Source organism: Leptinotarsa decemlineata, unplaced genomic scaffold (assembly GCF_025532065.1).
Source record: "Leptinotarsa decemlineata unplaced genomic scaffold, Ldec_3_MD MMD2_P_RNA_scaffold_5, whole genome shotgun sequence".
In the NCBI taxonomy this organism is placed as follows: domain Eukaryota; kingdom Metazoa; phylum Arthropoda; class Insecta; order Coleoptera; family Chrysomelidae; genus Leptinotarsa; species Leptinotarsa decemlineata.
Window position 1 is genome coordinate 20,346,079 of NW_027412532.1, and position 27,000 is coordinate 20,373,078.

At 34.5% G+C, this 27,000-nt stretch overlaps 1 protein-coding gene and 1 long non-coding RNA gene across 3 annotated transcripts in view; both read right to left on the reverse strand.

Moving 5' to 3' along the window:
* The window catches only part of bru3 (CUGBP Elav-like family member bruno 3), a 256,980-nt gene that overhangs the window by 135,200 nt on the left and 94,780 nt on the right, over positions 1-27,000 (reverse strand). For both annotated transcript variants that reach the window (XM_023166239.2, XM_074169682.1), the window contains one exon: positions 5,974-6,053. In XM_023166239.2, the coding sequence (XP_023022007.2) occupies positions 5,974-6,053 (80 nt within the window). The remainder of the gene's footprint in view (positions 1-5,973; positions 6,054-27,000) is intronic.
* LOC141480004 (uncharacterized) lies at positions 11,885-12,683 on the reverse strand. The gene is made up of 2 exons (XR_012464109.1): positions 12,254-12,683; positions 11,885-12,193 (listed from the first exon to the last, which is right to left on the reverse strand). It is a non-coding gene; the product is annotated as an uncharacterized lncRNA (long non-coding RNA).

The window sequence follows — 27,000 nt, forward strand, 5'->3', positions numbered from 1 at the left end:
CATTGTGTGGCAATCCTGTAAATGATATCTGATTCAATCCCATAAGGAATGTTTAGATTAGAAACTGAATATAATAAAGAATTTGAAGTTCATATAAAAGTAATTGTTTCGAGGGTATTTTTTCTTTCGTATAATTCAATGATCATATGGAACTAGTTGTTTCAGAAGGACTTTTTCTTCCAGTTTGTGCCTGAAAATTACTTCTTTGCATGGTCTTCACATCTTTATGAAGAATACTAATATACTCTGGTTGGGGGAAATAAAACTGTGACCGCTTGTTTCAAACGTTTATTTTTGAATGGCCAGCTATATGACTTCGAATCGCATTTAGGTTTTTCATACTCCGGTATGCGAGTTTTTATTGTAATTATGAGAACTCGTGAATATATCACATTCTCCGACACCAATTGAAACCATTACACAAAAAACCAAATTCTCAATTACAATATAACGATACAGTATCTAATGTATTCTATCATATTACAATAACTATATACAAGAAAACTACTTATCGTACGCAAGACGATCTGGGGGTTTTACTATTCTCTTAGGTTTCGGTATATGTGTTGAATTATCTGACTCAACATCATTAGAAATCTCAGGAATAACAGATGAACTAACTGGTTGATCGCTCAGTACTGATGGGTTATTCTCAGTGGAAACGTCTATGTTGGGCAAATGACTTTGTATTTTAGTTTTTCTGATTTGATTTGTATGAGGTTTCCAAGTTTTATTAAGTTTAGGAATTTTAACAATGTATGTACATTTTCCTATAATTTTTTGTACCACCGCTGGTATCCAAGTAAATTTATTCGCGATAATCTTTCACAATAACCTTCTCTCTTATTTCAAACATGCCGTTCGCCCTGCCACCAAAATGTTTAATTTGATTTTCTTGCTTTTTTGTTACATTTTCTCGTACTCTTTCCAAAATGTCGGGGTTCAAAGTACTGAATCTTGTTCTAAAATTGCGACCAAACATTAATAATATATTATTATTCAACTTGAAACTGTCTATTAGATATGATCACCAAAATATAGTTATTATTATAGTCTTTATTTCGACAAAATCTTTCATTCTACAATATAACGATAATTTCAAATCAAGTTTCTCTTTTTACATATTTGATGAGTGAAAAACAACAACGGTTCAACCATTATTAGAGACTTCATATCTCTAGAGGCATATTCACATGAAACTGACACTTAAAAACTTCCAAGATTTCTGCGTGCAAAAAAAAATCAGTTCAGAAACGGAGTCGCGTCAGACCGGCAGTTTCGAGTTTGGCTCAATTGTTCATTTTGTTGATCTATTGAACCATATGGAAACCTATTGAAAAATTCTTGTACAGGACGATTTTTATTTTTGAAAATTTATTGAAAAAAGTGGTACTGTACTTTGTTTCGGAGGTTTTTTAATTCTCCATACAACTATTTATTTCTTTATTTATTATTCTGATACTGAAGACGCCAAATTGATTGGTGAAACGTGCGTCGAGAAGAGTATTGCATTTCTGGTGATTAGGAAAAGAGTTCGTTTTTCAAAGTTGAATGCCTAACGCAAAGGCTTATTTATATACACGTCATCATTCATCGAAAAATAGCTGTACTTGAATTTGAAATTACCTATTTCTAGGGGTGAAAAAATGTCTACTGAAGTTTTTTTTAGTATGGGTGTTTCAACTCTAGTAAGAAGGTATCTTTAGGGAACGCATTTACGTCAGAAAAGTGGTCAAAATACAATTGAATAGAACTGGCAAGCACTTGATGAAAATCCATATTAAAACTTATTAATACATTTCATTGCATGATTTTCACTATAAAGGATTCACAAAAACCTTTTCAGGTAGATTCATCCGTTAGAAAGTAGGCAAACAAGTAGGTAATATGTTAGAGTATAACATAGTTATGATTTAGAAGTAAGTTATTATCAACGTTCGAGAAAGTTATTGTATATCGAAACACGTGTCGCGTTTTCTGTAAAACCCTGTATAGTGAAAATCATACTTACAATAAACTATATTAATGGGTCAAAATACTGTTTGAATATCTTTGTATTATAGTATCACAGTTTCCAATATGCTCTCTTAAATTTTGGAGAGAAGTATGTGAATCAGATGAAATTGTACTTGAAAAAAAATAAGTGAGAAGTATGTTAGAGAAATTAACCATGATATCATAAAAAATTTAATATTTTTGTCATGTTCTCATCATGGATAAAGACAAATGAATGAAGCTATGTGTAGATATTCCTCAGTAATGATTCCAGGAATAACAGTTCATGAAAACATTTCAATCAAGAGAAATCCAGTTAGTGTGAAACTAATGTGATGTAAATTTCAATTAGGCGTCTACAAAACAGTTTCATGAAGCAACTGGACTATTGAATAAATTAATATTTTTTGGTTCATCCTCTGATATATGAATAGTAAAGAATTCAATTCAAAATATAGCTTCACTAGACCGTTCATATTCGTATTTGCCTTCTGTAACTTTCGCCCCAACTAATAAGGAAACAAATGAAAAAGTTTTAAGACATCGAGTTCAGACGATGAAAGTGGGTTTAGTTGTTTTCACCATACAGAAAGAACTGATGAAATAAATAACCTAGTCAATGAGTTCAATCAACTTCAAGAAATAGGTCAAAGAGTTCACATGTGGAAATTTTTATTGAGGCCAAGATCCTTTTGAATAGGTATGCTAGAAAAGAAATAATTTAAAGAAGCTGGACGCAGCCCTATTTTGTTTTTAATCTACTCCTAAACATTGAGACATCTTCTCTGAAATGCAGTGTGGAGTTTTTAGAACAATGGCATAAATGAGTTCGCTTATGAAGCTACAGCTCAGGGTGTTGATGAAGTTCAATGAAACAAGGCGTGTTCATGACTTAATAGTAGATTTTCAAGGGAATAACTTTCTCACTCAAGAATCCATTAATGTGAGTCTACAACATATTGTGATGTTCAAACTTTTTTATCAAATATCAAATCTGAATTGAAATATGTTGAGAAGAAATAGACACCTTGAAAACGTTCTTTTAAACATTAAGGTGCCCCCTCTGGAAATGGTATATCAAACTCCTGAGATGTTGAATAATGTAAGAGCAAAATTCGAACAGAATCTTTATTGTTGCATGGACGTTTACTCTAAATTTCCTATGTGAGTTACCCTTATTAGGTGTTACTTTTTTGTGTGTGCTTTAAAAACAATTATTGGGATTTATTAACCCTAAAAGAGTTTTTTAAACTTTTCTGTGTCATCAGCAGTCAAGGAAATCAGTAGGTTGTATTCGTTGTGTAGGTAAGTTTTCAGTATGATTCACTTTTTTGTCAGAAGCATAAAATATCCACGTCAAAAGGCAACCTTCATAAGGAGGTGCCACTCAATTTACCTAAAATGCAAGGGTGGTAACCAACCCCATCCCCCGAAATAATTCTTACTTGTTTACAAAATCAAATCGACATGTATTAGCAGGTTGTCACAAAAAGCAAAAATTTGTTTTTTCTGCCAAATATCAATGAATTCAAATTGGCATTATCAAGTCCCTTCAGATCACATACTGTTTTCTGACTAAAAAAATATTTTGAGCTTTAAAGATTTGTTGATGATAAAAAGTGAAACTCGTTTGGAAAAAACAATTTGTGATAAAAGATTCACCAACAATGAAATGATAGGGTCTTAACTTTTTTGGATATACAATTTTTAGAGGCGTAAAGTAGAATTTAATTTGCTCATGTTAAATTCGTGATGTAGATTATCGGAAATGAATTACATATATCATTTTCAATAAATTGATTGATGTAGCCCTTACTACGTGGTAGGAGATCATCATTGAAGGTGAGAAATAAAACTTTCTATGGTTTCATAACACTTGTATAAAGGAAGGAAGTGGTATTAAAATATAGGAAGTTTCATCTCTCATTTTTCATATAATTCGTGGTTAGAGAAAACATGGAACATCCAATAATTGGAAGGCTCCATAAACGACTCATTGGAACAAGTCACTTTCATTAAGGCCATGTTTGAACATAATAAACCGGAATTTTCGCGTTGATATGTGACAATGTATGAAACATGGATCCACTTCACTCCGGAAACAAAACGATCGTTCTCTGAGTGGAGAGCACTGGTGAACCTCGTCCAAAGCGCCCATAAGCACAACGATTGGCTGGAAAGGTCATGTCTTTGGTATTTTGAAAAAGACTATAATGACTGAACTGGGAATCTGAAGGTAATAGACTATGCGACAGAAGGTTTCAACCTGGGAAAAGGATACTACACTGGAGCGATATGTATAGACGTTTCCAAGGCGTTCGATAGAGTTTGGCACGACCAAAATGAGCAGTTTTGGCTACTCGATGCCGTTGCAGAGTAGGACCAGAACGATTACTGGAAGCAGGGGTCCCACAAGGTGCAGTCCTTTCATCACATCTCTTCTTGGTATACACAGCAGACGTGTCCAAGCCAGAAAACAACTTTGACAAGTTGGTACTATACTCGCACGACACGGTTCTACTGGCGAGATCAACAAGCCAAGCGCATGTCACCAGATACTTGCAACAGCAGGCGAATAGATTAGAGGAATGGGAGTCCCCATGGGACTCCAAGTGGAGTTGCTGATAATAAATACCTTATTTCTACCAATAATCCTGTATGTTTGCATGGCATATCCAGACGTTTATGAACGCGTGCGTGCGAGCTGGCGTAAATGCTCCGAGATATATACAGAACAGATATATATTACAGGACCTGGACTTGAACATATAATACGTAGACGCGTATATTAGAGAACATGCGGAAAACGTGTTTGACAGAATTCGATCGCACTACAATCCAGCGCTACGCGATCTACACGAAGCATTAAATAGGAATGATCCCAGATTCCGAGAAAGAGAAGCCCAACCAAGCAGAATTAGTGACCACCCTTAGGCGGCTCCGGTAAGTATAAAAACTTTTTAACCAGATTTTAAACCCACTTTTTTTGCAGATTAACTGAGAAACACTTGTTCGCGATCTGAAGACACTCGTCTCTGGTTAGTTTTTGAGGGCCCCATGCAATAATTACGTTCAAGTAAAGTCACGATTCAATAAAATATCAGATTAGAAAGTGAAAGCACCAAAAGGTTGACTTTCGACCGCAGTAGGTCAGATGTCACTCTTGCTGAAGTGCCTATCAGTAGGTTGAGGTCCACTCATAAGAGTGGGTGTGGATGGATGAGATGGGATGTTCTGCACACAGTAACGGTGTGGGGAATATTTTATCTCAGGGCAATCAACCACGGAGGGGGCATGAGGGGTATATTGGGATGTGCGTGGTGTAATATTCATTAACTATTTCGAGAGGGGAAATACCATTAACAGTATATATTATAGAGCGTTATCGGAACGTTTGAAGGCCGAAATTGCGGAAAAACACCGCATTTGAAGGAAAAGAAAGTGCTGCTTCATCAAGATAATACACAGTGTCACAAATCAATAAGAACAATGACAAAAAACCACATGAATTGAACATCCACCGTATTTGGCTCCCAGTGAATACTACCTATTGGCAGACCTCGAAAAAAAACTCTCACTAGTAAAAAATTTCACTCGAATGAAGAGGTTATTGCTGAAAGTGAGGCCTATTTTGGGGCAAAAGATAAATCATAAGAGCGGCGCTTTTATGGTTGTGTAGCTCTTGATGGAAATTACGTTGAAGAGTAAAGACAATTTTTAAGAAAACAAATTCGGGACTTTTCAGTCCAGTTTTACAACTGATTCAATGTCAAAAAATTGATGTTGTTTTTAAAATACTTAATTTGATACACCTCATTCCTCAGAAATTACATGAAATACTGGTACAATGCTAATTCCAGGATGTACGATTCATCAAAAGGAATGGAGGTTCAACTCAGTTTCATCACTGAACAAAAATCTATGTTCCCATTTCCTCGACACCTGCTGATGAAGAATAAATAAAAGATGAAAACTTACCGGCATAGTTTGACTCCCGTGCAAGCTATTAATGGCTGCCTGTGCTTCCTGATGTGAGCTGTATTTCACGAAAGCACAACCTATAAACAGAAAAAATTACATCATAAATAAAACAATGTAGGAGAAAAATTTAGCGGAATGGGAATTCAGAGTTATTGAATGGGGCGACACACATTCAGCGTTGGGCTTTCACAGTATAACCTACTTCCTAGACGCGTATACGCCGGAAAATTAATGTTGGGAACATGCACAGACACTTTTATGAAACTTGAGATATACGGTCGGTAGAAAAGAGCGTTCATTCAACAAGTTGCTTTTTATTTGCTGGTTGTCGTATGCACAAAATATGGAGCATGTAGCACATTAAAAAAGCGATAAGAAATCCACTTATTAGAAGAGCTTCTCATGGAAATTAGTGTTTGCAGCCGTTTGACACAATTTTCTGAACCGGTTTTGTATCATCATTCCATTATGTTCTCAAAATAGATGGATAAAATAACTTTCCCTTATTTTTACCAAGATTTTCATTTGCAGTTTGCTTCAGTTTACTCGAGAATGGTTTGATAACAAATGAAAATCTTAGTAGAAATTCATATTTTATATTGATTTCCACAAAATTAATAGGTCATCAATTGAACAAGAATATAGAATAGAGAAAATACTTTTTGTTTAATTTCTACCAAGATTTTCATTTGCAATTTGTCAGTTTACTCGGGAATGGCTCAAAAAATCGAAACCGGTCCACAAAGATTTTTATTTGCACTTTGCGTCAGTTGACTCAAAAATGGTTTAATAAACCAAAACCGGTCGTAACAAATAAAAATCTTATTAGAAATTCATATTTGATATCGATTTCCACAAAATGAACAGGTCATCAATCGAACAAGTCGAAACGGACTAACTGTAGAATAGCGAAAATAACTTTTGTCTAATTTCTACCAATATTTTTATTTGCAGTTTGCGTCAGTTTACTCGAGAATGGTTTAATAAACCAAAACTGCTCGTAACAAATAAAAATCTTAATAGAAATTCATATTTGATATGGATTTCCACAAAATGAACAGGTAATTAATCAACATGCCTATACAGTAGTTTTAAACGCCCGTTGAAAAACAACTACTTGTAGGTACGTTGGAGGAAGTCAATCTTTCGAGATTCCAATTCGTAATATGTCATTTTTTAACACGTATGTATTTCTCCCAGATACATTATTCGGGCATATTTGATTTATTACAGTGAGATGTTTACGTCAACAGATAGACCATTACATTGAATATCAAAAATATGACTCATATTATAACATTTTTTTGAGCTGATGAAAAATCGTATTTTTCAGTCAATGAAAATCTTAATCTGTTCATGAATTAGAAAACTGAGAAAGGAATGCTTTATTTTCGTGTTACTACAAAAAATATTTCAAGATAAATGTTTTTCTTTGACTGTCAACGGCTTCAACTGCTTCGTTCATTAGCCATGTGTCTGGGTAGGCAATGTTAATAACTTCCACAGCCACGTAGGGATCATCATGGCTTGTTATGCACTGTTTGGAATCTTTGGTGTGGTAATAAATATTACTGGCGTTTTTTCCAACACCAAACCGTTATTTTAACACCTCGACACGTGTTTAAATCACCAAGTGATCATCTTCAAGAAAAAGATCAAACTCAATTTGATCTGAAACAATTTATGTGGTAATTGAAATGAGAAATTTAAGCCAAATCAATTCAATTCAATTCCTTCTAGTATACGAATAGCGACTGCATCAACACTAATTGTTTTGACATACATTGAGACATTAATTTGAACGAGTATTGAATGATGTATCATAGAACACAAATTCGTATTTGTCGGATTGCGAACATCGAGGTCACAAAGCAGGATCAACTAATCAGTTTCGACGTGGGAAGCCTTTACATCAACGTTACCATCGAAGAAGTACTTCAAATCATATCCGAAGACCGGGAGCTGGAAGATAGAAGGAACCCTCCCGTAGAAGTTATCATGGAATTACTAAAATATTGTGTATGAATCTGCTATTTCCAACTGAAAGACGAATTTCACCAGTTATAGCCAATATATATTGAAGAAGTCCCGAGTATGGTTGAGATACGTTAACGATACCTCCATGATATGGAACCATGGGAATACAGACCTAGACAGCTTCCTGAAGCACAATAACAGCTTGAGACCTACCATCACGTTCACAATGGAAAAGGAAGTCCACAAAGAATTGTTATTTTTAGACGTATTGGTGAAGAGGACTGACACTGAGTGGGAAACATCTGTATACCAAACACCTACTCAAACGGGACAGTATCTGAACCAGGAATTCAACTACCATCAATTGACTAAAAAAGAAACTATCAAAACTAGACACCATCAAAAATGATCTTCAACGGAATGGTTACTCCTAAGTGATGATAGAAGAACCTTTGGCTGGAAGTCGGCAAGAGCTTGGCAAGGAGGAGAAGTCATCACAACTAGTACTTGCACTTTCCTACATTGGAGGATTGTCGAAAAGGATGAGAAGAATTGGGTCAGAACCTGCTTCAGATCCGAAAAAACTATCCGTAGCAGCTTCACGAACACCAGGCCACCAAAAGCATATTGCGATTCCAATAACTGCATTTACCAGATACCCTGCGAGGTCGAAAAATCCTATATCGGTGAAACTGAGAGGACATTGAAAGTCCGCATTGCTGAACACAAGAAATATAGACAGCGAGGAGAAACCAGCAAATTGGGAATAGCAGACCATGTTTGGACTCATCAATATAACATCGAGTGGTTTCAAGCTGTGATTATCCACAGGGAGGAACACTGGTTTAGGAGGAAATTCAAAGAAGCCTCATATATGTTGTCCGACAATGCATTCAGCCAAGCTAGTGTAGAAATACGCAACATATGGAAACCCATAATCAAGCGGAAAATGGCCAACTCCCGCCAAGCCGGTGAAGCGGAGAGAGGAAAGAGGGGATAGGCCGAGGCACCCGAATGACGTATAGCTAGTCATCTTTCAGAAGTAAGTCCAATCATCACTGAAGACGATTGTAGATACTAACAATTGAAGCGTCGTGAAATAACTTGGCTTGAAATTTTTCAATTTTTATTTTTTCATTGTTCAGTTTTCAATTGTTGTTTTTATTCTATTCCATTGTAATTTCATCTCAGGGTTTTTTGCTTGATATACTTGTTATTTTCAGCTATTCATTTTAATTTTATCGATTGTTTCAGTTATTTCAAATCATTTTATATCAACTAAGACAATGGGAGTCCGAACTAATGAAATTATGTCATTATCCACCAATGGCAGCATAAATATGTCCTAATGATATGAAGTGGTAGTTTCGGAACAGGAACAACTCCCGTCAGTAAACCTACTCTATAACCTCAAATGAAAATAGTTTCTAGCTGGGCGCGAAAAGTTGACACTTTCCTTTGAAACGCCCAAGAAAAATCACCTTTATATCTTGCCACGATTCATTTCCGCGTGACTCTCCAGTTGGAGTTCTCCCGAAATTAAAAACTTTCCGTTCATCCAGGGACGAACGGGGTTCACTTCAGCGTACATTAATTTCTGAAACAGGATCAAGCCTTTGTTTCGTGAAAATCGCCAATTAATTGTAGCCCCAGGGAAGGCTCGTGTAAATACACTCTCTATACGGAATTCCAATAAACTGCGAGGATAAAGAGCTCATAAAATACCTACAGCGACTTCGGCTCCAACTTTTTGATGCGAGTTGAAGAAAGACCGGAAATTTATCAGGTTTTGTGCCAAACATAGTACAAGAAACATCTCAGTAAAATTTGAAGCATTTTCTGGTTAGATTGAGGTGAGTAATCATGGATGAAGGCTTCTCTTCTCAAACAACAAAATGCAATTGTTCAAGTCAAATCAAAAATAATTGATATTAAAAAGATAATTGTGATGATTAACTGAGTCAGAGGAAACGGTTCAAAACATTCAAGTTGACGAAACTGCAATTAACAGTAGAAACAAATATGGACTTTCATTGCTACTATGTAATCCGATGTCAAATGAGTATTTCAGGTATTTAATAATAATAATAAATTTATTGTTCATCAAAATAACAAGATAACAACAAAAAAATACAAGAGAGGTAGAAAAATAAAAACACTTTGTATTTGATGTGTAAATGGCGTTTGATTCAGATCGAGAATTTTCATTCGCATGTATAAAAATGAAATATTCTATTAGGGCTTGAAGAGAAGAAAAGAAGAAAGGAAAAACAAAGAAAAGAGACGATTATGTATAGATATAGAGATATATGAAAAGAGATATAGATATATATGGGTCCTAACATGCTCTGCTATTCTTGATTTGCTGGTTTTCCCTCGCTATGTCTGTTTCTTGTGCTCGGCAATGCGGACTTTCAATGGCCGCTTAGTTTGACCGAACACAAGAAACAAACACAGCGAGGAAAAACCAGCAAATCAGGAATAGCAGAGCAACATGACAACAAGTGGTCCCATGCTGAGATCATAAACAGGCAGGAACATTGATTAAGAAGGAAATTCAAAGGAACCACATACATGCTGTCCAACAATGTATTCAGCCAAGGTAGCGTAGAGATACGCAACATATAAAAACCGATAATCAAGCTGAAAGAGGCCAACTCCCGCTAAACCGGTGAAGCGGAAAGAGCAGATAAGTAAAATTACCCGAATGACCCATAAAGGATCATCTTTTGGAGGAATTACTTCGAAGACGATTGTGGATACCAACAATCGAAACGTCGTGAAGTACCTTGGCTTGGAATCTCTTATTTTTTATTTTTTGTGTATTCGTTTTATTTTTTACTTGTATTTTATTTCACTGTAATTTGTATTGTTTTTTTATGGATTCCAAATCATTGTATATAATATTAGACAATGGAAGCACGAACTAATAAAATTCATCATGAAACATTGTCAATCACCTTCAAACAGAAGACATAATTAATTTCATTTAGCTTTGGAAAAAGTTGATTTCACAGTACAGTGTTCCGAATTCTACAACATTACGATCGATGTGAATTCAAACGATGATGAACACGAAGATCTAAAAAGTGAGTATCAGTTAAGAAAAAGTTTTCAAATTTGAAACGAGCCTCGTGACCTGGAAGAGAAGTGAAATAAAAACACAAATTTACTTAGTTACTCAATAATACTATGGATGAACATTATTATTATTATCAGGTCCATTTATTTACATCATTACCTTAGGTAATCGAAATCTTATTATTGTGTTAATTTGTGATATCACAAATCATGATTATTAGGTGAATAACCAGTGACAGTCTTTATCATCTCCTGAAGATGCTAACTAGCTTAACGAAACGGTCTTCGGGCGCGTTCTGGTGTGTGTTTTTCTGTAGAAGTGAACAGTTCTAACTTTCACTGGAATATTTAATACTTTCATAATGATGATTCCAGTGTTCCCTCTTATTCTCAAATTTCTCATTTGAAGTCGAAGTAATGGAAACACAATTCATGAGCTCAGTGTTTCACGTGTTAGGAATCACACGTTAAAAGTTGAGACCTCGTTAATCTTTAGCTCGCACAAGTTTCGACTTCTGAGTGTTGTCGTTCGTAGGGGTGCGACAGCTGGTTAACGGAAAAACAGATTTTAAACAAATTTTTTAAACAGAATCGATTGATTTACCATCCATTGAATGTTAAAAATAAATATAAATCATTTTCATATAATGATTTAATATCTTATAAATTCTTATATTATTTTTGTAGGCAAATCAAAGAAGCTAATGATGTTGTTATCTTTATTTCTGACCGGGATATTATAAGCTTATATCGTCATAGTTACGCTATCAATAAAGAGGGTCATAACTTCCTTGGGACATTATAGATTTTATAATTCCCTCTACCTTTCACAAATAAAAATAAATAGAAATGAAAACTGAACCATATTTTATTTATTCACGTCATTACAAATAATAAATGTACAATTTTGAAATGTTCCCTGAAAATTACTTCCGCCACTGGAAACAATTTCTTCTTTTGTATGGCTGGAGCTTCTGTTCTTGATAACATCTTTAGGAGATAAAACAGCAGACTTTTTCGGCTTATAACTCTTACTCTTCCGTTTCAAAAAAGCCTGTAGTTCATTGAACTTGGTGATATCTCGTTTCTCATGTATAGTCACCATCGATTTTAGCATTGACCATTTAGTCCATAAAGAATTCGGACTATACGTTTCTGACTGAAACGAATAAACACAATTACTACCAAATCTACCGAAAAACATAAGAAAATTCCTTACCAGTTCTTGAAAATATGCCAGAAATACAGTTTCAGTGACATCTTTTGGCATAACATTTTTCCGTGTTAGCCAGTCCAGATATATCTTGTATTCTTTTTGGTATACGGCTTCACTTTTCGATGGAATTAATGATTATCTTGCTTGTTCAGCTTTTTTCAAAATATCGTCCATTATATTTGGGGTAGAAAACACGTTTTCACCGCAAACACAGCTTGATAACAAAGTTCTGTTTATAAACAAGTAACATAGCAACAACCTAGCAACAAGAAAACTCTACTATAATCAACGGTACCTGATTCAAATATACCGGGAAGGTAATGAATTGGTACATTTTTCCGTTTCAAAAATGAACAAAATTTTATTGAAATCGGTCAGAAATAAAATTATCTATGTACCACGGGAATTAATGAGCCTTAATAACCTCAGGCAATTGCTGTCCCTCGGCCAGAGGCCCTCGGGACGCAAACTTTGCCATCCCTTAATACATAAATAACTATTGTTGAATGTGTCATAAGTTTTATATAACTTAACAATCAGTGTAGTTTATTCTCGGTTGGAATCGTATCTGTGTTAGATAAATCTCTTGTTCATATTTGTTGATGTACATGAAAAATTTACTGGTGATAACTACTTACAGACCTCTTCATTATTTCGTAAGTGATCAAGATGTTTTTTCGATCACACTCGAATCAAGTGTAATAGTATGTTGACAATAATTAAAAACCATTACACCATTGTCGACTCGATTATCGATTACGATTGGTTACTAATAGATGTCTGCAGCCTTCAATCTGATGATGTTTTTGCAGACTGACTAAAATAGCCATTCAAGAATCACAAAAAAATTCGTTAATTGATAAAACAGAATGTACCGTCTTGAGGAACAAATTGTTTTCTTTACTTTGATGGGTATACAAGCGGATTGTTAGTTTGACGTCAGACAGTAATACGATGAGAGCGAATAGAGAAAGCCACAATGCTCTTGTGGAATATCAGTATGAGTTTTGAGGCCGGCAGTAAATGGAGGTTTGATTACACTACTAGAAATATCACTCACAAAATGTCATGTATTCTTGAAGATTGAACAAAACATTATATCTCGTCCATAAATAATATTCAAAACCTCAGGATCGGTATTTTTTGGGAGATAAACCTGAACCAGATTCAGAATTGAAATATCATGGTGTTCATGTGAAATGAATTAATGTTTCCAGTACCAAAAAATCATTCAGGAAACTTTAGAGGGAAGATATTATTTTCAGGAATTTCATTCGCTTTCATAGTAAGATTACAACGGAAGTAGGTTAACTGAAACAAAATGCTGTGGGAGTTAATTTTACGTAATGAAGAAAATTTCCTATTAAACTTTTATTAAAACGTATAAGTTGCATTTTATGGAATTAGAAAGTTGTAATCATCTACTGAAGGGATTTCAAGGAATACATTCTTAGCGAATTTATACAGAAAATTTATGTTGAAAACAATATGAAACAATGAAACTTTAAAATAGAGGTTCAGTATTGCTACTCCATTTTCTAAATATAGCACGATATCATTTATTTGAAAATTTGTGATCGTGAAGAAATTGTCTGAAAAACAAAAATGCACTTGTAACATTATGTATTTCATATCTTCAGAACGGCCTATGTGAAAAGGGTGATTTACGTTGGATCGCTTTTATCTGGAAAAAAATTCTCTTATTTTATGAGAACGTCACTCCCCAAATGAAAGGAGTCGAAAAACCAGCACTCTTTTCAATCACCAGAACTTCAATACTCCTCTCAATGTGAGTTTCACCAACCAAGTTGGCGTAATCAGGAGATGAAGAAGATTTTAACACTTCAACACGTGTTTTGATCACCAAGTTATCATCTCTAAGAAGAAGATTAAACTAAATATACATACAATGTTGTCTTAATTGTCTTAAATTCATTTTACAGTGTTGCCTATTCTTGAATTAATTTTACTAAGTATGTGGCCTCACCTAATAATCAGGTAGATCTGATAATTAAAATATTATTTCAACAAGCTGTATGGTGTACTATTGGTCCACCATAGTTATTCATAATATTATTATGTTTACTTATTTCTACACTCTCGTAGGCATCTAGATGCCTGTTATTTTCAACTTGTCTAACTAATCTTAATGAACTCAAAAACCGTACTGGGGTATTGTTGATGATATAAGGAAGAAAAAGTTTGGTTTAGGAATGAAAAAATCTCGATTTTTAAAAACGACGAAAACTAAGATAAATATATCTCAGTTGCATACCACCAATGCACGAAGAACTTCGGAAAGTATTTCAAGGAACCAGGAATGAAGGTGGTATTTAAAACAAGTCATACACCACAGAGCCTTTTAGGAAATCCAAAGGACAAAGTCAAGAATTCGGAAAAGTCTGGAATTTACGAAATTAAATGTGAGGACGGTGATGCAAAATATTATGGACAGACTGAAAGATATATTGAAACCATATATAAGGAACACTTAGCACATCTAAAATATGGAGGACCAAAAAGATCAGCAGTCGCTTACCATATTTTGCAACAAAACCCTTCCATAGACTTTAGTTCATTGGGATTAGTTAGGCAAGATAAAAACATCTACGAGAGTGTAGAAATGAGTAATCATAACATTATGAATAATGATGGTGAACCAATACCTTATAGTATACTATATAGCTTCCCTTTCAGTGGAAGAGCTTCATGAAGCAAGAACCGAATCGATCCCTCTACAAAACTCTCCATCATTTGAAAGGATTGATTGCAGCTTGAGAAATGGTTCTCATGCAGATTCTGTAAAACATGTTCTTCCTTACGAATCAGTAGAGAGTTGTCCTGGAAATCTTGAGAATAAAATTGGATTAGATAATTTAGGAAACACTTGCTACAGGAATAGCATTTTACAAGTGTTGTTCATGATGAAAAATTTCAAGAATGAGGTTTTAATGATGAACCTGAACGGGAATGTTTTCTACTTATTCACCAAACTCAAACACCTGTTCATACAGCTGCAGTTTCGTAACAATGTATCATCTTTTCCTCCAACCGATATCATGGAGTCTTTGAAGTCCACTAGATACTCGTTAGGACAACAAGAGGATAGAACAATAGAACAACTCAGAGATAAGTACCATGATGTAACGGAGATATTGCTGCAGTTTTTAAAGAAAAGAAACATGCCTTCAACGTATTCAAGAAAAGACCCACACAAGATAATATGATCAACTTCAAACGTCTGCGTGCGAAAGTAAGGAAGCTGGAAACATTTCACGAGCTCTATGACCGCAGACACATCACTAGCTGAAATATGGAGAAAAATCAGATGCATTTCTGGAAAGAACTTCTGCCCGTTGCCTATTCACATCATCCAGGACCAACATGACATAACAACTCCATGACATAACAACTCTGAAATTTTTAGTGACCACTTTCAACACATCAACTCAACAGAAAACTATGATCCTACATTTCTAGATATAAAATAGGCATACGAACAAAACAAAATAAATTTTCAGACAGAGTAGTTGTATAATTACAACTCATCTCTCACTATAGATGAATTCAGGGAAGCGCTAAGCACAGTAACACCTTCAGCACCTGGGCCTCACAAAATCCTCTATGAATTCCTAAAACATCTTCCTGAAAAACAAAAGATGAACATTTTACACATTTTCAATGTAGTTTGGTCTACAGAAACCTACCCTGAAAAATGGAAAGAGGTTCATATTATTCCAATTCTGAAACCTGGTAAAGATCCCACCTTACCTGAGAGTTATCGCCCAATTTCGCTTACCAGATGCCTAAGTAAGTTGGAGAAAATAGAAAACAGCCGTCTAACCTGGTGTTTGGAGAATAAAAACCTTCTCTCCAGATTCCAAGCAGGATTTCGAAAATTCAGTTTGACTTTAGATCTATTGTTTTGTTTGGAACATGAAATACAGTCCAGCCTCGTCACACGAAAACATCTAAACATCTTTCGGGAAGTGAAATGAAAAAGTCAGAATTGAATTCACAACAACACAAACTGAATTATTAGAATAACATCAGTAAATTTCCAAACTACTGCAAAATATATACAGATGGATCAAAGACCGAGTATGTGGTGGGCTGAGCATTCCTTGTAGATGGAATACACGTTATATACCAGTCTTTATTATTCTGTGAATTCGCACGAATTGAAACTCATTTCCTAATTTGTACCGACTCATTGAGTTCCATAAGATCATTACAAAATCAATTTATTCTTGACCCCCTTGTGAGGATTATTCTTGCCAGAATTCATGTTACGAAGGAAAGCGGTAGAACTGTCAGCTTCATGTGGGTACCTAGTCATTGTGGCATAAAGAACAACGAGGATGTGGATAAGGCAGCTAGAATGATTGCTAACTCTAACAAATATGAGGATATACCACTCCACTTAGAAGATCTGAAGAATTTTAATAGAACCAAAGAAGTATCTGACTAGCAGACACTTTGGAATGAAACTGATCCGGAACTGAAATGCTCGAAACTAAGTGTGAATAAGCGAATCTCACCAATGAAATTGAGCAGGAAAGAACAAGTTGTTCTCACGCATCTGTGAATCAGTCATACAAAAATAACACACCTTTACTTGCTCCTAGGAGAACAACAACTTTTATGTACTACATGCCAAACAGTACTAACGGTACAACATATACTTGTAGAATGTTCAAAATATGAAGAAACCAGGAGACAACATAATATAACTGGGGCAATGAAAGAAATTCTATGTGATGATAGACGAACGTTGAGCAACCTGATGGCATTTTTGAAAGCCGCGAATATAATAGATGAAATTTGAAAAACAAACAACAAGTCTGCGGCTAATAATCTAGCATTTGATGCCGCAAATAGCAGAACAGATACTCCTGACTGTTCTGAATTGAATGATTCCGTACAGTCTATCTCGACTTGTGTTTGTAAATCTTTTGCTGGAAAAATCCTCACTTGTTTACTTCGTAGTAAATGTTCAAGAGGTAGCAAAAACGTATGTGAGTTTCTGGAACTTAAACTAGCGTTTCCTAATATGAATAATAACCAGTCCGTGCAAAACTCATCTGAAAATGGAACTTTCAACAGGTGATGATCGACTGTATTGCCAAACATGCGCCAAACTAACTGACTGTTATAAGAAAACAAGTATAGCTGAGACACGAGTCAATCTAATAATAACACTGATGATCTTCAAACATGACTCAACCTCTGACAGAAGCACCAAACTCTTACGAAGATTCGAAATTGATGAACACTTCACCACTATTATAATCTTCATACAGTCGTCGTTCACTGTGGTTCTGGCGTTGAATCTGGTCATTATTACACCTTGGCCAAAGATGAAACGGACTGGTTTAAGTTTGACGATAGTTGTGTCACGAAGTGTTCTGGCAATGTATTGAATTCATTGGAGCCTCTGGAGGCACCCTACATTTTGTTTTATAAGAGAGAGGACATTGGCAGTTCAAGATCTTCAGATGATGTGATGCTGCAGGTTTGTCCGTGTTTTCCTGCAGCTGAAAAATCAAATGCACCACTGGAATAAATGAAGTGGCCCCGGAGCGCCAATTAATTTTTGTTGTTGTTTTATAATTTCATGATTTGTATTTTGGGAGTGCATTATATATGCAAATAAATATTATATTTCAATTATCTTATCTACCTGACTATTAGGTAAGGCCATATTGTAAAATAATTCAAGACTAGTAGATGAAGCAACATTGTAAAATTAATTTAAGACGATTAAGACGCAGGTATCTAGCAGAGGTATCTATGATATAAATGAGGACAACAATGTATATAGATTTAGTTTGATCTTTCTCTTGAAGGTGATCACTTGGTGATCGAAACACGTGTCGAGGTGTTAAAAATAACGTTTTCGTGTTAGGATGAACCTCCAGTAATATTCATTACTACACCAACGGTACCCAACAGTGCATTACAAGTATCTATAACAATATCGAAGTCAGAAAGTTAATCAGGGTATTTCTTATATTGTTCTGGTTTTTTCAAATATAATTCAAAATAATTAGAAACATCCATGCTATTGAAGTTGAATCTCTCTGTCTGTTTTAAATTTGTTTTTCCGTTAACCAGAAGTCGAAAATTGTGCGAGCTAAGGATTAACGAGGTCTTACCTTCTAACGTGTAATTCCTAACACGGGTTGGACGATAGCAAGTGAAAATCGATCGTTCAGACGACTAAGGCTTGAACCACCGACCAACACGACAGTCAATTCGAGTGAGTGAAGAAAGCACCCAAGTCGAATCGCTTGGCTACCGACCGACAATTTCATGTAAGAAATGCAAAACAATATGCACGAAGAACAAACACAAAATCGTGATTTTGAATAAATAAAGCATACCACTTTTAATAAAAACACATTGTTGACCGACACTTCTCTTTAATTATCGATTTATTGTGTTGAATCGTAATTGAGTAATTGCTTTTTTACACGCTCTCCGCCCATTGTGGTTGAATTGTCGCTGACCACGCTCCTTCTGCATGCGATGATGGTGTTTTTCGACAAGTTTTAGATACTATTCCAATATCATTTTCTCACATCTGCATATTAATTCAGACGTGATGGCAGTGTCACATGATAGTGTTCTTTGGACATGTTATGGAGGTCAGTAAGATCTAATGGAGATATCTAACAAGTTTTTAAATAACGGCAACTGAAGTGTATTAGAAATTATTTTCCTGCTTTATCGATAACTTGCGATACGATCCTGCTTTGCACGGGTACCAGAACATATATGCATAAATTTTTTTCTGACATACTGTCACTTCAGCTTGTCAATGATGAAGGTTCCCATTTTTCACTTTGAAGAGGTACTTTCTAGATGACTGAAAGCTTCGTCATCTAGAAAAGTTTGGAAGGATACAGAATACTGCAGAGTATACGAGAACATTCCATAAAATTATATAAAGGCAATAAATGACAGTTGCATTATAATGATATGTTTTAAAATTTGGAAATCTAGAGGCTTTTCCAAAATAGATTTGTTTTTTGACAATTGTCAAAAATATTACTCGTAATAACAATTATAATATGCAGAATGATTCCGAAAACTCTGTTTCTATGTTTGTATATTGTATCCATTCAGTCAGATTCATCGTCCTGAAATGTGCATACATAGAGATCTATATTTTGCTGGGCATTTGCTGCTGGGAGCGATTAAACATTGCGGCCTCGATAATATATTATTTTTCTCCCATTTCTTTACTCACTTATGACAAAAATCTCATTTTCTCTTGATTTTTAATAGGTTCTTTGTAAGATTTGCTTAGCTTTGTCCCTGAGTAATCAAAGCAGTTACTCAAAAATGGCTATTGAAATTGTCAATATGGAGGACGTATTGTCAATTAGCAGTGATTCCATCATGAATAGTTCAACCAACGCTGGAATGGTAGACATGTATTTCATTTATGGATTAGCAAATGGAAATGCGGAAAAAGCACGGATAATCTACCAGGGCAGATATCTCAACAGAGTAATTCCATGTGCTAGAACATTCAGAACGCTACATGCGAAATTATGTGGAACTGGGAGTTTTAATAAAAATGCAGGTGGTGGAAGACCTGAACTAGACGAAGCTGTACTTGATGCGATAGAAGAAAATTCTTCAAATAGTACCAGGATGGCACACAATAACAGTTTTTTACCAAATATTTTATTTACGGAAGAAGCAAATTTTTCACGAGGTGCTTATTATGAACTAACACAATGATCATTTTTGAGGCGACGAAAATCCCCACGTTATTAGAGAAAAAGTAATTTTCAGCAACAATTTGGGTACTACCTAATTGGCACATTTTTTACCAGAAAGATTACCATGTGATTCCTACGGCGACTTTTTGAGAGATCATTTACACATATTGTTAGAAGTGTCGTTACTTGTAAGAGGCAACATGTGGTTTATGTACAACTGAGCTCTATCTCATTTGAGTGTTCGTCAGCATTTCGACATCATCAACTCTAATCGTTGGATTGGACGTGCAGGACCTCAAAATTGACCAGCTCGTAGTCCTGATATGAATCCTCTAGATTTCTATTCATGGGGCCATCGGAAGGCTCTTTTTCATAAAACTCCTGTACTAGATGTGCATGATTCGAGAAATCGAATAATTGACAATTGCAATGTCATAAGGTATTATACTCCAGGTATGACAAATACATTGCAGTCGGGTATTTCAGTAGAAGATTGGAATTCTGCTCATTTACTTCGAATTAGATTTTTTTTATTATTTACTATTGGTTTTTATTTTATGTTGTCCATGGACACTTCTTAAAAGTGAAGCTTTTCTATGAAGAAAATACAATCGATGGAAAAGTTGTATATTTGACTGCTTAAACCGAAAAAAAAACAATAAAAATTCACTGGCGTTCGGCGTTATTTTTTTTTTCAATGGTGTTGGCTGTGTTGCCCACTGAGACGCCACTGGACCGAATATTTCAATATAGTAATAGATGTATGAGCGTCACTTTTTTCAACTTCCACGCCTCGTACCTCAGAAACGAAGCAACTCCGATAATTTGTTCATGATACCTTTTTTTCATTGAGCGACCTAATGAATCACCCACTGAAGTTTCGTATCGTAGTTAAGAAACAACTCGTATAACCATCAAAAAAACCTTCATGAAAAAAATGAATATATATTGATTATTTTTATGAAGAAATCAGTGATGAATAAATTGTTATTATAGAATACCAGTCCAACTGAGGAAAATACTGTTGTGGTGAAACGCGTATTGAAAATGAAGTGTTTATTGTGATAATTTGTGATCATTATCATAAATAGAATCATGGAAAATATTGCAGTTGATAAATTTGGAAAAAATATAAATGCACTCCTTCTAATCCCGTTCAGAGCCTAGTCCCGAAGTTGATGGTCAATCGGAAAGACAATCGGAAATATTTGAATTTGAGGTAGGTAGATAGGTTCAAAGTAATTTGTACATTTTGATCCTCCACTGTGGCTTACATCTATTCAAACGCTACTAACTAGATCTAAATTCTCAACGGAGTCATCTACAAAAACTTTCTTTCCCAAAAAATTAATCACTCCTAAAAATATAACCCTTTCAAATCATCTACTTTACTTATTCAGTTGACAAGACTGGGAGTTTACCAAATGATGAATATCTTACCAAATCTGTGACTACTTCCGTTAGGTAGGTAACCCAAAAATGGGTTAAGTTTTCTGAAAAGTATTTCAGAGAGATGCCCTGTCATGACTGAAGAGTGGTAACCAAATGCATCAGCCAGGAGATGCTTCTTTGATCCTTCCAGGTAAGATGTAACCATCCAGACTTGAATGCGCAGTTTTGGCGCGTACCTGTGGAGTATCTTCTAGAATATCCTCTGCGGCAACCACAATTGCCTAATGAAGAGATTCCAGCTTACTGATCGATACCGACACTTTAGAATGAGGCCATCAATTTGAGTGGAGTTTCAGATCGATGGGTTCACCTCAGTGGGGGTAATCTAACGACCAGCGCTACAAGACCATGTATTTGACCAAGGAAAGATGTTTTCACGAATTCTTGCAGACCTGTGTATGTCATTTCTTTATCAGAATACTGGGTGAAAGGATAACTATCTACAAACAGTAGGTTCATATTTTCTCTTAATATTATTTTACCTATAGGTACTCAAAAAAGGATATCCAGGAATAGATATTTTGCATGGAATTGTTTTGGTTTACCTTTGAAGCCGATGTCGTTTGAAAAGAAAAAATCAATTGCTTGGTTTGCAAATACAAAAATGAAACTCGATACTAGAGATTATGAATCATTGTTTCCTTCAACAACTTCATAAAATTATTCAACAACAAATATGAATTGAAAATTATCGGTGGATAAAAAACACTCGTGGACTGAATATGATCGAATTAGAAAGCAGAACTGTTCGTTTTTGATGAAATTCAATTAGATTTCGATTTTTCCTAGGCAAATATTATTTACGGCTCGTGATTCAAATTTTCAATATATACCTATTAGGCCGTCTCTTTTAATGAATGTGTAGTGAATTATCATCTTCAGATTATAATTTCATCAGAAAAGCCTTGAGCTCAATTCGATTTATATCACAAGAATTGAAGTTAATGAAACAAAATTGTATCTCGAACGATACATTTCAATTTGTAGGGCAAAAACGCTCAGAACTAATTAGAAAGCTTTGATCAGGATAAAGGTGAGGACATTAATAGGGAAGTATCAAGCATGCCTCGATCTACAGGAAGCTTGAGAAGATGGTTGGCTTATTGATATTGTTTTCTGGGATTCATTATTGTGAATGAAATATCACACAGCCATTGAAGTTATAGAAATTGACCTCTTTCTCATCGAATAATTATCATGCATCACTATAAATACTTCTATCACAGTTTTAAATTTGAATAATCATTTCTCGACAATAAAAATGAGACATTCGATGCTAAGTTGATTTATATTCGTTAAAAAGGACTCAAATATATCTCAGCATTGTTTTCTTCAACAACTAAATGAAGATATATTGAACACGAAATAATATACCGGAAAAAATATTGATCAATATGAGAAATCAGAAGATAGAGTATTACATTCAAGTGAGCACTAACTGATTCCCTTCTTGATTAGACGAAGTTGTAGAAATAATAATTTTTTAAATAAAATGGTACCTTCATTTTAGTATTTACCGTCCCAAATGTATGGTTACCTAATCTACAAATGCGTTTTTCCGTAATGATAATTTTTTTGAATATTATTATTTTAAAAAAAATCATCTGCATTGGTAACTGATTTCTCAAAAGTTCATTTGAACAGTTCAATTATCTCACAAACCATGCAATTATTCAGAATATTGTTTTGATGATGACGATATATAGTTCAGTAGTAATACACATAAAGTGAAATATACAACTTTTTGATTATTCAACATGTAATTGATTAATTATTAATAGGGGTGATAGTTTTTTTGTCCGAGAATTATCATTTATTTTACCTTGATTTGTTCATTCCTTATTATTCATATTTATTGAGTTGATTATTTCTTTGTTGGAGCGCCATTTTCAACTAGAAGTTCAAATACCAGTGGTTCACTTCAGGTATTATTTTAAAATTCTTACATCTTGTTTGAAATTTTAAATATCTACAATATTTTTTGATATATTCGCAAAAAACACCTATTTATAACTTGTAAAACTATTCGTTTTCGCAAGTTGTCTCAAATCGTAAATTAGTCTGTGGAAAATTACGTAGCGAATGAAATTTTAATCATAATTTTATTTAAAAGCGAACTCAAATTCTACGAATTGATATCTGTGAACAACGAGCAGATTGTTAAAAACTGTCTCATTAAAATACTATACTTCGCCTCTTTTATTCACAACTGCACACTACCGTCTGATAAAATGCTCACTGTGATATTTGTTGGATTTTTCACTATAGAGAAACTAAAAGAAAACAGTTGAGGATACCTCGAAAGTCAAAAATTTCTTGGTGAAAGTGGTGAAAGAGATGGATATCAGGCGTTGAAGTCCTGGTTGTATAACAATATATCTTGTGATGCAATGTTTGGAATCTTTGGTGGAATGAATATTGCTGGATGTATGTAATGTAATGTAATAAATATTACCAAACCTTGAAAAATAACGGTTTGGTGTTGGGATTAACGGTTCAATCACCACCAAGTGATCATATTCAATAAACTGAACTACATATAATATTGTCCTCATTTATACCCTAGATACCTCTGCTAGATACCTGCGTCTCAATTATTTTGAATCAATTTCACATGATGCCTTATCTAATACTCTTGAATTAATTTTACATATTGCCTTATCTAACAGTGAGGTATATCTGATAATACAATATTATTTCAACAAGCTATATAGTATACTATTAGGTATTGGTCCACTATCGTTATTTATTTCTACACTCTCATATACATCTAGACGATTGATGAACTAAAATCTATGGAATGGTAAATTTTTTTCGAAATTGAAAATACAAGCAATGATATAGATATTATTGGTATCTCAGAAACTTGGCTCAGTCTCAATATTTCTTCCCAAGTGGTTAATATTGACAATTATATTATCGCTAGAGCTGACAGAGAGGGAAGAGGAGGAGAAGTGTGCTTCTACATTAAAAACTCAATACAATTTCGAGTAATTTTTTCTGAGAATAACCAATATCTCGAACATATCTGGATATCGGTGGTTAAATTTGGCAAAAAATACATATTCGGAGTTGTATATCGACCAACGGAAGCTAATGTATCACTTTCCATCGCCGTAATCGAAGATATGGTGTCAAATTTTTCAATGAACTGCGATTCCTTGAACTTGGCGGGAGATATGAATATAAACCTCTTAGGAATGAATAATTCTGTAAAATTCTTTCAAAACTTTCTTCAAGGTTATAATCTGTCTCAACGGATAGAAGTCCCTACAAGGATAACAGCTAATACTCATACCCTTATTGATATCTTGGTAACATCAGAAAAGGATGATATACAGTCAGTTGAAGTTTTAGATATTGGTATCTCCGATCATCTTGCAATTACTTGTGAATTTATATCACTAAAAACAATATCAAAATACAAAACAGTTTACTACCGAGATTTCTGAAATTTCAACCTTGATGATTTTTTCAATGATCTCCACCTCTTTCATTGGGATAGAATCTTTCACTTCGAAACTGTAGATGCAATGGTAGAGTTTTTCACCACAAACACAACAATTCTTTTCAATGCCCATGCCCCAGTTAGGTCTATAAGAACAACAAAACCGCCCGCTCCATGGCTTACCTTTAACATCAAGGAAATGATTAACTAAGAGATAAAGCTCTTGGAAAGATCAAAGTAACCAAATCTCGTAGAGACTGGACGAGCTATAAGGAACTCCGTAATTATATCACCGGAGCGATCCGACGTGAAAAAAAAAGCCTATTTAGAATTTGTTTCGAGAAACCAAAATTTCAGTTCGATCTGGGGTACTCCAAGAAAACTTGAAATTTTGAAAAATAAACACAGCCCTAACTAACCTTTCCGCGGATATATCAGATCTGAATCAGATAAATTCCCACTTCACAAATATTATTCATCCTGCAAAATCTCATCATCATGAAACACTTATTGAAAGATATACTCAGACCTATAATGGACCTACTTTGAATTTTCGCAGAGTGAAACCACTCCAGACTCAACAATACATCAGTGGTATGAAAAGTAACTGCTGGATCTGACAACATTTCTCTAATTATGTTAAAGTATATTGAAAAATATCTTATCAACCACATCACACACATGTTCAATTCCTCTATAGAAACAAACCATTTTCCTTCTGCATGGAAACATGCAATTGTACTTACTCCCTTTGTCAAAATGTGAAAATTCAACTGAATTATCTCATTTGAGGCCAATTAGCAAACTGCTTATCCTGTCTAAAGTGTTCGAGCGGATTCTGAAAGATCCAATTGATTCTTTTGTTTAAAATAATAATTTAATAACAAATGTTCAATCTGGATTTCGTACATTCTATAGAACCACCACCGCTCTTGTCAACATCACCCAAGATTTATTCATAGCAACTGATAATAATGAAGTTACTTCCATGGTACTCTTGGACTACAGTAAAGCATTCGATACATTAGACTCCAATATTCTGTGTAGGAAAATGTCATTTCTCGGATTTAGTGAATACTTTTTGGTCCGAAGCACAAAAGACGGGAAATTGAAGGAAGAATTTAAATCCAACTTGGACAAGACTTTATTTATTTTGTTTATTTATTTATTTATTCTAGATTCGGGACACATACAGGTAAAAGAACCCAAACAAGTATCCACTAAAATACAGATTGTGCTAACAAAACTGGCGTTCAACAGGTAAACGATCTAAATGCTTAATCTAAAACATAAATGATTAAAAGACTTACTTCATACATACAATACAATTACATACATACAATTAGAGAAAGCAAGAACTTGGGTTTATGGCTAGATGATGATCTGAGATTTCACAAACATATAAATTCACTTTGTCGTAGCTCATACAGTATCTTCCGTCAACTCTATCAAAGTAGAGATATGATGACTTCCAAATTGAAGTTGAAACTTTGCGAAACCCTCATATTGTCTAGATTAGCATATTGCGATATAACCTACGGGCCTGCTTTGATACAAACTGATGTAAATCGCTTATAAAAAATACAAAACAATTGCATTCGTCTTTCTTATGGTGTGAGAAAATTCGATCATATATCCCCCAAGTTCGAGGAGTCAGGTTGGTTACCGATTGCTAAAATCTGGCAGTTCCACCTACTCGTCAATATACATAAATTCCTCATTTACAAAAAGCCAAATTGTATTTATGGAAGATATAAAACTTTCAAATCACAGAATAATTCGAGGACACGAAACCGTCACGCTTTTATTATTCCAAAACACTCGACAGCCTGCTTTTCTCGTAGTTTTATTTACAACTCAATCAAACAATAAAATGCTCTGCCCAGTGAATTTAGACACTACTTCATATATAATTTCAAAAAAAAGTTGAAAACATATCTGAAGTCTTCTGGATAGATAATATATTCATGTTATGCCTTGCTCATATGGTTTTCCCTTTGTCTCAACTTTGTGTATGTTTTGCTATATTTTACCTTAATTAAGCTACATAGATTTTTAATATTTACTTTGGAATTTATAACCTTTGTTCAGCCTCGGCTGAACTTCGCCATTTC